At 46.6% G+C, this 12,839-nt stretch overlaps 1 protein-coding gene across 1 annotated transcript; it reads left to right on the top strand.

Annotated features, from left to right (window-relative positions):
• The first annotated feature begins 8,918 nt into the window (after positions 1-8,918).
• Positions 8,919-10,241, top strand: LOC125534534 (peroxidase 66). Its single transcript, XM_048697731.2, has one exon. The coding sequence runs from the start codon at positions 9,007-9,009 to the stop codon at positions 10,033-10,035; it is 1,029 nt and encodes a 342-aa protein (XP_048553688.1). The 5' UTR covers positions 8,919-9,006; the 3' UTR covers positions 10,036-10,241.
• Positions 10,242-12,839: the final 2,598 nt, after the last annotated feature.

The following is a 12,839-nucleotide window of genomic DNA, read 5'->3' as shown; positions in this document are numbered from 1 at the left end:
GCTTTCACTGTTTAAAAACACAATGATGATTTCAGAAAAGCCGGGTTGTGTATCATCATGTGTACACGGTCGGCAAGTGTTTTGAATACTGTATATGCATCCACTTCTGAGAAAAATAGCGGCAAGTGTTTCGAATGTTGTATGCTTCCACATGGCCTCCAAAATAATTAACCTTTTAGCATCAATAACTATTAGCTCTTAATTTTATCTTACTGTACATGTCAATGCCTTCATCAATTTGACTATATAAATGCCCAAAAAGCAAGCATCAAAATCTGACACCATGTTTTACTGAAACCAAAAGCCGAGTTACATGATTCCTTGACACAATTATAAAGTTGAATAATGTACTGTTTGCAAACGACATATTTATGATCAGTGGTAAGAACGGGAGATTTTGTAACATCATTTGAGTACTGGGCAGTAACAACAATCTGGTCCAAATAATCAGACTTTTGACAGCAAATAACTGAACACCACCAAAATTTTCGTACTCCATGATAAGATTGAAACTGACCATGCTTACATAATATTGGTACAAACTATTTTTCTTACAATACGACACCAACCTAGATGGGAACATTCATGTATACAAATACTAAATACTGAACATGCCAATGACCATGGTAATTTCGAGCATACAGAGTTTGATAGACCATGGTCAAGCCAACAACTTAAATGAAAAAAACGCCTAGTTCACTGAATGTGGCGCAACTCAACGAGGGTAGAAAGAATGGAATGAATTGACGAGGACAACCAGAAGTGCGAAGTAGATAGTACTATCTGGAGTGCGTTGCGATTAGATGAGGGCTCTCTGTGGCTGTCGATGTTGTCAATATCTGGGACGTAGGAAAAATCTTGCGTGGCCTCAGGAACTCGAGATCCAGAATCGGTAACACCATGTTTCTCAACATCTTGGCTTGAGGAAGGTGAATACCTCTGGAGATTTGGAGGAATGCACTCGTCGTCCTCCTCCTCCTCTAGCATATCATCCTCCTCCTTCTCTAGCAATCCCACATCTGGGAAGCCCTCGGGAGTGAACGGCTGGGAACAGAAGCTGCACATGGACACGACAAGATGGAGATCGAAGGATTTGACGGAGAAGACTTTGCAAGAAACAGAGGAGCTTATGAGAGGAGAAACCTGAACCGGAGATCCATGTGAATAACTCTGCACCAAGATCCATTGGTCAAATCAAGAAGAAATCTGTAGATCCGGGTGCTATGTGGATGGAGGGTCGATCTGATTCCCGGCGACGAGGCTGCGTCTGCAGGAGGGGGTTCACATTTCGAATTGTGTCTCGTTCGGGCGGATGTGGCAGCTGGGTCACGGGGTATGAGCACATCGCCCCATAGGCGAGTACGCGCTAGGTGCATGCGTAGGTAGTAGGTCGCCAGATACGATGGGACTGTATTTGTTCGGTATGCAGCCGAGAAAATATAAATCGCTATATTCAGGTGAGGTCATGTGGGGCAGGCTTGCGCCGATCCACATGAGAAGCGACGGCACTGATTGGCGCTGCGCGCGCAATCAGTTAGGTCGATGCATGCGTGCTTCTAGTGTTGGATCCTGTGATATTATTGTCCGGCCCCCCAACAGCCACAAAACCTACCCAAATATTCTACAGTACCATTCGCCACGTACGCACCATCTGACCTAGAACATGGATCGTGTCCACCACGCGCACGGTGCAGAGGCCAGCCACGCCACCAAACATTTCCCGCCATTTCCGGCAGCTTGTACGTACTGTACTCAATTTACGGGTCGACAATGGTAGCAGTGGCAGTATTATTCATATTGTCCGGCTATCACTCTGGCTGCCACACGCCTCGGCGCATGCCATGATCGATGCACTACGAAGTACCTTTCTTGTCTACCCTCGTACATACGTGTGCAGTACCTGTAATTCAACATGGTATCCTATCAACACGTACGTGTCTATTGCCCGCAAAAAAAGGCGTACTGTAGGTCTATTAATGTGCCCAAATTCCCGTATACTCCCTCCGTCCCAAAATTTTTATCTAAATACATCCGTATCTATACAAATCTAATATAAAGATTTTTAGACGAAGAGGGTTTTTTTTTTATGTGCACTAGTCGTAGTGGGTGCTCTGCTTCTGCATTAACAACAACGAAGGACGGGTATTTTGTTTTTCAGTGACTAGATTTTTTTTAAAACACAATGAAGACGAACACTCACATACATTCAACCCCTAGGAATGCATGCACACACTTATTTCTATGAGCATCTTTAAGAAACTGATCCAACGGTTGTTGAGGTTGGCGAAGTCATGATAAACGGCTCGCCATCGACTAGAATGTCGTCTCCCACTGAAAAAATGTTACGCTTTTAGAAGACATACGAATGTCAAACCCGTGTTTATTCCATGGTGGGTTAGGGTACAAGCATCCTCCTAACCATCCAACCACTGGTTGGTATTCTTCTAGAGACTAGCTTTAGTATGCGAGGTTCATGACATCTATTTTTCGGTTTTCCATAGGTTGATTCCCTAAATAAAAGTTCAAGAGTTTAGCTGATCAAACTTATTAACACATACACTAGGTGGTAACTAATTTAATCTTGATCTTGCTATTTCGTGGGTACTTGAGAACTTTCTTTCTGTAAGTCAATTCTCCTGCGTGTGTATCCGAGGCCGTGATAAGGGTGAATCAGAGCCGGTGACGACACACCATACACATTGCAGGAGGGATTGAGTCAAAGGCTTCATTGTTTGAGTGCATGAGCGCGGGAGGGGGGGGGGGGTTGACTGAGACCATAGAGAGCACAGAGGCATTTCCAGAGAGGTGGAGGCGAAGGCGGCGAGGCATGCGCGCAGCCCAGTCGGGTGGAGGTGGTGGCAAGGTGGCAACAGGCGGTTAGGCCGATGTTCCATCGGAAGGAAGCAAAAAATGTGCATGTAGCTTTTGACAAGAGCAATCCGAGTCCAATTGAGGGTTATGCACGACAGATCCTACTGTTGCGAAGGAATCGACTGACGCATAGAAGTATGAAAATGGCTTGATGTAAGTCGCCTAAAAAAATTTGGGTCAATCGATTCATGCGAGTCGTTGGATGCAAGATGGATGAGCAGATCATCTTCTTCAACCTCCAACCGCCCGCTGCTGCCGCCTGCAGCAAGCGGCACTACCGCGCTAGCCACGCCACCCCGCCCTCCCCACAACAGCCATGCTACCCCCCGGCCACAATCCATTTTCCCGACGAACTGCACTCCCATCCCCACCCCCAACACCCCTAATATAGATCATGGGGCACCCTACCCCCCCCCTCCCCGCCCCCGCCCGCCTAGATAATGAGGTAGCTTCTCCGGTGAGTGGCGACTGATTCTTCCTTCCCTACGCGGCTGCCTCCTTCCTATGAAAATTGACTGACCCGAATTTTATTTTCAGGCGAGATACGTCTTTTTTTAAATGGAACACACATGCATTCCTCTTACACATCATTGCTGGACAGATCGCCAGCTACAGTCTAGTACAAACTCTGGGAGATCCCCCAGCCAAGTGACACACTCATCAGAATTTAACCTAGCACCAAACGACGCTAAGCCATGTGCCACCAGATTACATGCTCGAGGGCAATTTACAACACATACATCAGCAAACCCTACATGTAGCTGATACTTAATCTCTCTAACAATGGACCCTAGTGTAGACAAGTCATATTCTTCAGAAGCTACAGCCTTCCTTAACTGAACTGAATCTGTTTCTAGCAATACTCTGTCACAGCCCATTTGGCTCGCAATATTTATAGCATATAACATCGCCATTGCTTCAGATTGGAAGGCATCAGCCATCTGTTCAAGTTTGCCTGCACCTGCAGCTAGAGCTTCACCCTTATCATTTCTAATAACAAAGCCCCAACCTCCATCATTGGTATTGCCATGAAAAGCTCCATCTGTATTGATCTTGAGAATTCCAGCAGGTGGTCTTGTCCATTTATGTTTTGGATGTTGAGCTAGCCTCTCCCCTTCATGTGCCTTCACAGCATTCAAAAAGTGGTAGCCAATAGAAGAGCAAATCTCACTAGATGATTTTAACTCATTCCCTTTATTTGCACTGTTTCTCTCATGCCACCAGCGCCAAAGTAATAAGCAAGTTTTTAACTTAATGTCCTCTCGCAATTTAAGGATTTTTCCTAAGAAGTTCAAAGCATTATCACAGGGAACTAGTTGCATCCTGACATGCTCAAGTTGAGGCATTCTCCACACTTGTTTTACTTTCTTGCACTTTACAAAACAGTGCCCCCCATCCTCATCCAATCTAAGGAACATAGGGCACCGAGTGTCAACTTTCATACCTCTGCTTTTTAGTTTTGTCCGAAGCGGTAAGCTATTTGTAGCTAGACGCCACAGGAAATGAAGCACCTTGTTTGGGAGGGGCGTCGACCATAGTTTTCGCCAATCAAATTCATCCTCTCCTTCAGCTGCACTTGAAGTAGAGGTTAGTCCCGAGCTAGACTCCCGGGCAGCACAGTCAATTGCAACTTGGTATGCAGATTTAACTGAAAATATACCTTTTTTATCATAGTGCCATGCCATGAAGTCCTCAATATGGTCTTGGACTGGGATCTGAAGTATAACTCTTGCATATTCCGGAATGAACATCTGCTTCACTAATTCTTCGTCCCACTTGTTCGTGATTGGATTAATTAGCTCACTGACTTTAGTTACCAAGTTATTACCCTTTTGGGTGATGACCCTTCTGGTGCTGCCTCTCGGAATCCATGGGTCTGACCATATATCAATGTTCTTACCGCTACCTACTCTCCATATGATTCCCTTCTTCAGCAGTTCAACGCCTTTTAGAATGCTTCGCCATACATAGGAGATGCCGCTTCTTGGCCTTGTTTGTATTATTGAACACTCTGGGTAGTATCTTGCTGAGAGCACCTGGGCACATAATGAGGTGGGATTTTGGAGCAGCCTCCATGCTTGCTTTGCTAGCATGGCCAGATTGAATGCATGTAAGTCCCTAAACCCCAAGCCTCCACTTCTTTTTGACCTAGTTAATCTCTCCCAGCTGACCCAATGCACTTTATTTTCCTTATCCATCTGGCTCCACCAATACCTATTAATCATGGTGCTTAGTTCTTCACATATGCCTTTAGTGAGATCAAAGCACGCCATGGTGTAAACAGGAATAGCTTGTGCTACGGCCTTTATGAGTATTTCTTTCCCTGCCTTCGAAAGTAGTTTCTCCTTCCACCCTTGAATCCTTCTCCATAATCTTTCCTTCACGTATTCGAACATCTTTACTTTTTCTTTGCCCACATACGTTGGAAGACCTAAATATTTTGATGAGAGGCCTTCCGACGTAATGTTTAGACAGCTCTTCATTTCTTCCTTCTGCCAAGGCCTTGTATTTTTACTGATCAAAATGGAAGACTTGTCCTTATTTATTATTTGTCCTGAGCAGCTCCCATATATGTTAATTATGCGTTCAACTTCTTGCGCACTGCTTGCATTAGCCTCCATTAGCAGCAAAGAATCATCTGCAAAGAGAAGGTGACTTACACTAGGAGCTCTTCTGCATATTTTGATTCATCTAATTGACTCTCTCATTTCAGCATTATGCAGCATGACAGAGAACCCTTCTGCGCAAATTAGAAATAAGTATGGGGAAAGTGGGTCACCCTGTCGAAGCCCTCTTTGAGGTGTGATTATTTCCGTAACAGCCCCATTCATTTTGATTCGGTATTTGACCGTGGAGATGCACTTCATTATCAAGTTGATCCACCCTCCGTCAAAACCCAGTCTATGCATCATCTCCTTTAAAAAGGGCCACTCGACGCGATCATATGCCTTGCTCATTTCTAGTTTTATTGCTGCATAACCCACCGAGCCCTTTCTTTTCCTCTGCAAGAAATGTGTTAGCTCATATGCCAGTAGTGAATTGTCAGATATAAGGCGCCCAGGCACGAAGGCACTCTGGTTAGGGGAGATAATGTTGGGGAGAATTACTTTAAGCCTATTTGTAATTACCTTTGAGACCAGCTTGTATACCACATTACATAGGCTTATTGGTATGAGATCATTAATCTTCATTGGATTGTTGTTCTTCGGGATTAAAACAATGAATGTGTCATTCCAACCCTCTGGCATGTCTACCCCTCTTAGAATATGAAGTGCTTCCTTGACCACCTGTTCTCCAACAGTTTGCCAAAACTTTTTGAAAAAAATAGCAGGCATTTCGTCGGGACCCGGCGCCTTAAGATCGCCGATGCAATTTAGTGCTGTTTTAACCTCTTCTTCCGTGTACTCAGCACACAGCCCATTGTTCATTTGCTCTGTCACCTTTACATCTACAGCCTGCATAATTTCCTCAATGTTTCTCCATATAATCTTGGAGGAAAAGATGTTAGAAAAATAGTTTGTAACATGTTCCTTGAGTGAGTCTTCCCCTTCAGCCCAACTCCCATCATTCCTCAGTAATTTTTGGATGGTGTTTCTCCTTTTCCTTTCCGAGGCAAAAGCATGGAAGAAAGACGTATTTCTATCCCCGTCTTGTAGCCATTTGACATGGGCACGTTGTCTCCCATGAGTGTCCTGTTGGTATTCAAGGTGATCCAATTTCTCTCTAAGGAAGTGCTCTCTTGAAACTTGGTCTTGATTAATATCCCCTCTTCTTACCTCCTCCAACTCTTTCTTTAGATCTTTTATTCTTTTTTGAAGATCTCCCAACACATTGGCGTCCCAGTTTTTCAAGTCCCCTGCAACCATGCTCAGCATACCTTGAATAGTAGTCTCCCCTCTCCGCTTTGCTTTGGCCCAGGCATTGTTTACAATGGCCTCACAATCTTCCTCCTGTAGCCATCTTGCCTCAAATCTGAAGTTGTGTGCCCTTCTTCTGAATTTTTGTGCCCCAACAACTCCTTTTATATGGATAGTCACTGGCCTGTGATCTGAATGACGTGGGTCGCCGTTCACCACTTTACAGTGTGGGAACCTTGCACACCAGCTTCTCGAGCCAACCGCTCTATCTAACCTTTCCTTGATGTACCGGCTAGCATCCAGCTATGGTTGCGCCAGGTGTACTTATCCCCTATAAAACCCAAATCCTTAAGACCACAATCAACAAGAGCCAATCTGAATCCCTCCATTTGACTTTGAGCTCTAGCTGGTCCTCCTTTTTTCTCGTGATTAAACAATATTTCATTAAAGTCGCCTGCACATAGCCATGGAAGATTCAGCTGTTGCTTAAGTATGCGCATGAGCCTCCAAGTTATTTCCCTTCTATCACTAGATGGTTCCCCATAAATGCCTGTGAAAAGCCATTTGAAACCATCCTTTTCTATTACTTCCGCATCAATATGATATCTTGAGTAGTTATGCAACTCCATCCTTATCTCTTTCTTCCAAAACAGAGCCAGTCCTCCACTTTTTCCTTCACAAGCTCTTACCACCATATTACTCATTCCTAACATCCACTTGAATTTCTCCATTCTCCTTCCATCCATCTTTGTTTCTGACAAGAATAGGATGTCGGGGTCCTCCCGCTTCTGAAGATCCAGAAGCCCGCGAACTGCCGGGCCATTCCCCAATCCCCGGCAGTTCCAAGCTACTATTTTCATTTTGATTCCCCAGGCCGTCCCTGCAGCCCAGCGTTTCCTGCATTCAATCGTGTGTTTCCTTCCTTTTCCCCTTGCACAACAACCTCACCATCACCTCCAAGTCTACCTCCATCATATCTGCATTTCTCTTCTTTAGTACAGTTTCAGGGGACTGATTTTGTTGTTGCTTCTCCTTATTTCTTTCACGCCGCTTAAAAGTGCCAAGCTTCAGACTTGTACCTGACCTGATTTCCTTAATTCTTTCCTTATTATGTTCATCTTCTCTCCTTTGACCTCTCTCCTTTTCTCCTTGGGTAATCTTCGTTGAAATTGTGCTAACTTTTGGCATTTCCTTTTCATGTATCCCCACACTAGGGTCCACAGGGTGTACAGTCTGTTTACATGGGCTAGGCTCCAAACTTTTATCCATAGTCTTCTCTGACTGCTTGTTTTCTTCGAACACCAACTCCCTGCCTTTCACAGCTACATGTGTATCATCTTGAGTTTTCTTTAGGGGCCTGGTGACTTCTTTCTCTTCTCCTCTTATTCCCAATTTGTCTTCGTTCATACCCGCTTCTGGCAGGCTCTTTCTCCATGATGGACGATCACTACCTTGTTTACTGCCCTTACTACCTGCACTGTATGTGTTCCAGAAGTCCCCCCAATCGCTTGAGCTTTTCAGGCGAGATATGTCTTGCTATTGTATAGAAGTATATCTATACCCCTATATAGTGCGCGAATAAGTTTGAAAGATGGTCATTGGATGAAGCCAATCCGACGATGCAGAGATGACAAATCAGATTTTGTCACATGTACAGTCTAGAAGACTCTATGGTTGAACTTAAGCATAATGCACAAATCTCAAAACACAAGCACTTCTACTTTGTTCTAGAATCTTTCGTATTATAATTGCCCAATTTGTTTTCTAGATGAATCGTCATTATTTGTTCTTACTTTATGCTTTACAACGCACAATTTCATGAATCTTAAAATAGACAAGTTTTTTTACAAAACTAATTGATTTTGAATAAGATGAACTATAGGAATTAAATGAACATCTACATCATGCATATATGACTCAAAACTTACATGCTATAATGTGGTATTTGTTTATAATTTAATTGCCAAATCTCATGTGTGCAACGCGGCGTGTACCTTAGTAGTTGTAGTAGGGATATTGTATACAGGGATAGGACAAACTAAAACTCAGCATGTGAGAGGCTGCTGCGAGCTACAGTCGCCTTCACGTACGCATCATTTTTTTCCTCCGTGACGCTGCCTTACTATATTCGGGGCACATGGCTAGTGCGTGACTCTGGTCAGTACGATCCAAACCAGTTCCGGTTATAAATGATGCCCACTACTCGACGTGAGGAAGACACAAGCCCACCACCATTGCACTCCAAAGCTTCAGCTCAAGCTCAAGCTCCACATCAACAATGGCGAGCAGCAGCTCAATGCTGGCCGTCCTAGCCACCCTGGCCCTGCTGCTCTCCCCAGCCGCCTCAGCCCTGTCGTCCACGCTGTCCCCGGACTTCCACGCGGAGACGTGCCCGCAGCTGGACGGCATCGTGCGCGCGGCGGTGCAGGCCGCCCTCACGAGCGAAATCGCCATCGCCGCTGGCCTCGTCCGCATCTACTTCCACGACTGCTTCCCGCAGGGCTGCGACGCCTCCATCCTCCTCAACTCCACCTCCGCCCGCGAGACGGCGCTGGGCCCCAACCTCAGCATCCAGCCGCGCGCCATGCAGCTCGTCGAATCCATCCGCTCCACGGCGCACGCCGCCTGCGGGCCCGTTGTCTCCTGCGCCGACATCACCCTGCTCGCCACCCGCGCCGCCGTCGTCGCCTCCGGGGGTCCCACCTTCCCCGTGCCCCTCGGCAACCTCGACAGCCCCGCCCCGGCGTCACAGGACAAGGTGTTCGACCTCCCGTCGCCGGCCACCGCCAGCGTCGCCGCTCTGGTGCAGTCCTTCGGCACCAGGGGACTCGGCGACGTGGCCGACCTCGTGGCGCTCTCGGGCGCGCACACCATTGGTCGGTCGCAGTGTGGGTCCTTCTCCGACCGGTCTCAGCGCGCCGACGACACCTTCTCGAGGAAGCTCGCCGCCAACTGCAGCAAGAACCCGGACCGTCTGCAGAACCTGGACGTGATCACCCCGGACCTGTTCGACAACGGGTACTACAAGGCGCTGGGGTTCAACCAGGGCGTGTTCACCTCCGACATGGCGCTGGTCAAGAACAAGACCACCGCGCCCATCGTGAAGCAGTTCGCCGCGAGCAAGGACGCCTTCTTCGCGCAGTTCGCCAAGTCGATGACCAAGCTCGCCAGCGTGCCCAAGCCGGCGGGCAACGTCGGGGAGATCCGCCGCTTCAGCTGCCTGAGGACCAACGCCCAGAGCATCGTCCTCATCGACACCGCCGTCGACGCTGTCGATGAGGAGGAGGGCTTCGCTGCTTCCGCATGATCGATCGTTCCTGCAGCCGACAGGCATGCAGTACCCCGCAGACCGCGCGTGACGTTAGCGTGTAGCGCACTGCTGTACTACTAGTGTGTTGTTCGTGTGTGGGTTTGAGGGTTTGTGTTGACTGTTTTTGTTGCGTTGGAGTAGTAATAATAAGACGACGCATGCGGCGGACTCATGCATGTCATCGAGAAATGTTTGTAGATTCTCATGCCGGTCTCACTGTTGAAATCTAGTACTCCCTCCGTCCCATAACATGAGAGCGTTGCGTTTTTAAAAATGTCAAAAACGTTTTTATATTATGAAACGGAGGGAGTAGCTCTTTATTTTGTACGTATATTTCATATAGTAGTATGTATTTTCATGTGTTCATCGATGCGGGAGTGATGAGAGCAGCACGTACGGCCAGTACCGAGCTGCTCCTCGCTATTTTGTTTTTTAATTTAGCTGCAAGTCAATCAACTGACTTTCGTTTTTGGGTTGGTCGGTTTTGAGTGAAGGAAGAAGAAGGCAAGGAAGGAGAAGGAATGGCTTCCCCGGAGAGAAGGAAGGGGCTCGCCGTCATCACCCCATTGTCTATCTTAGGAATCAAGGTGTGGCGGTGATGAATGGCGGTGCTGGGGGTGGCGGTGGGGCTTTACCGGATAAAAAAAAGTGGATGCAGGCGGGGCTAGAGGATGGCCGGGGGCGGCGGCATGCACGGTGGTGGGGAGAGGTTGTAGGGAGGGCGGGGCGGCGAGGCTGGTGCGGGAGCGCCGGCGGCCTGGCCAGTGGCAGCAGGGCGGCAGGGGAAGAAGATCTGTTTTCAAGAAAAAACGGTTGGAGGTAGAAGAGATAATCTGATGCGTTCGTTTTTTATCTAACGCTTCGTGTTGATTTGACTGACCCCAAATGAAATTTGGGTCGACTGCCCTGTAGCCATTCCCTTAGTTTTTTGGTGTGCAGTAGCCGAGATCGAGCAATCTTGAGTTTATATCACGCACTCATGTATCTGACTCGTGATATTTAAACGGAAATCAATCAATGTGCAGAAGAAGATGTCCGATCACGGGGCGTGTGAACAACTTGGCGGAATCGAGGAAAATGTCCGATCGCTGTCATGCGCCCCCTGTTTTCCTCTCGTTCTATTCTTACACAGGTATTTTTTCCAAATAAAAGGAAGGAAAAAAACAGAGCCTTTGAACATCCAAAGATGCACTGAGCACAAGGTCTTGTCTGCCTGCCGCTGCATTTGCATCAATCAAGCACATGAAGTTTTTTTTTTTTTTGGAAAACACTTGAGCACGTCAAGTTGTGGAGGTGCATGGTAAGCAAAACCGCAACACCGTCCCAGGAGCTGCCCCACGAAGCGAGCATATGCATGCTTTTTTTTTGAAACAAGGCAAAAGACTTGCCATTTTCATTGATAAAGAAGAGAGTTTAAGATAAGGATCCCAGTAAAGGGCAAATAAAAGTTCATCACTCTTGCGCCATTACAACACCCAAGTTTTTTGCTCCCGCCATCACCCATAATCGAACTTCCTCCTTAATGTTGCGCACTAGCATCCTGGTGGGGGTCGCCAAGTTGCGAAAGACTCTCGTCTTGCGCTCCTTTCAAAGTTCCCAAAAGACGAGCATCAAAAGGGAGGTCATCGCAGACCGCGAAGGGGCCCTCGATTGGACGATCCAAATCCACCAATCGTTAACTGAAGTAGCTGAGCTCCACTCCATAGGGTTGACCTCCTGAAGCCCCAACCACTGAACAATGTCGCACCACACCCTCACCGAAAAATGACAGTGGCAAAGAAGATGTGTGAAAGAGTCCCCGGTTTGCTTACAGAGTAGGCAAAGACGGCAATTTGGCCAACCAAGGCGCGCAAGTCTATTAGCAGTCCAAACTTGATCTTGCATCACAAGCCAGGCGAATAATTTGCATTGAATGATCCATCTCGCCCGTGTGACTCTATTTAAGCTCAGTAGCGTGGACCAGACCAATGCATGTGCGCTGGCTCAGCTTAAACAGAGTGCATGGTTAGCCGCCGGTGCATTGGTGCACGTACCCCCTACAAAACCAATACATGTACATGGTTCTTTTCTTTGTTAGAAAAAGAATACATGTACATCACCATGACTTTTGTGCAAGTGCCCTGAACCCTACTACGACTAGGAGTAGTCGCTGTACCGTACACTCTAAATTTTAGTAGTACTAGTAGCATCATCACCATGCATGTTACTCCATTTTATAAAATGTTTGTTTGCCAAAGCTGGTCCTCGACGAGAAAAGAAACAAATGCTGTTCTTGACAAGTCCAACAAGAACATCTTTGATGCATAGGGAGTGCCACGTACTACCAAATACATCGTCGAGGGCATCGATGGTGGCCACCGCGCATGCCTGCATCTGCATGGGACCAAACATCTCACTCAATTTTTACGGCAACTTGCACCAACTTTGCGGATCGTCATGGCACATACAAGTACAATATTACTCCAGTACTGTCACTTTCGGTGATCGAGTCAAGTGGTGCCCTACCATATCGTTCATGATCAACCCACCACCTTTAATTTTCCACTTTAGCTACTTGTAGGCTGCTTGAATTTTGAATTTGGGTCAGTCGATTTTCAGGCCGTTGATTTTTACTCTGAGACTCGTACTGCATTTTTTTCCGGCATGTGATATTTGTTGTATGGGCTTATTTTTGACTGACCCCATATTTCGGTCATTCGATTTGCTACTAGGCTGAAACCCAGTCTTTGTCTCTTCCTTTATTTATTTTCTGTTTTTTTCTATTTTTATGTGTTTTTGCTTTTGCCTTTTGTTTTTCTTTG

Source organism: Triticum urartu, chromosome 2A (genome assembly GCF_056163025.1).
Source record: "Triticum urartu cultivar PI428250 chromosome 2A, HENAU_Tu73, whole genome shotgun sequence".
Taxonomy (NCBI): Eukaryota; Viridiplantae; Streptophyta; class Magnoliopsida; order Poales; family Poaceae; genus Triticum; species Triticum urartu.
The sequence above is the reverse complement of the archived record's forward strand: the minus strand, read 5'-3'. Positions and strand labels throughout refer to the sequence as shown.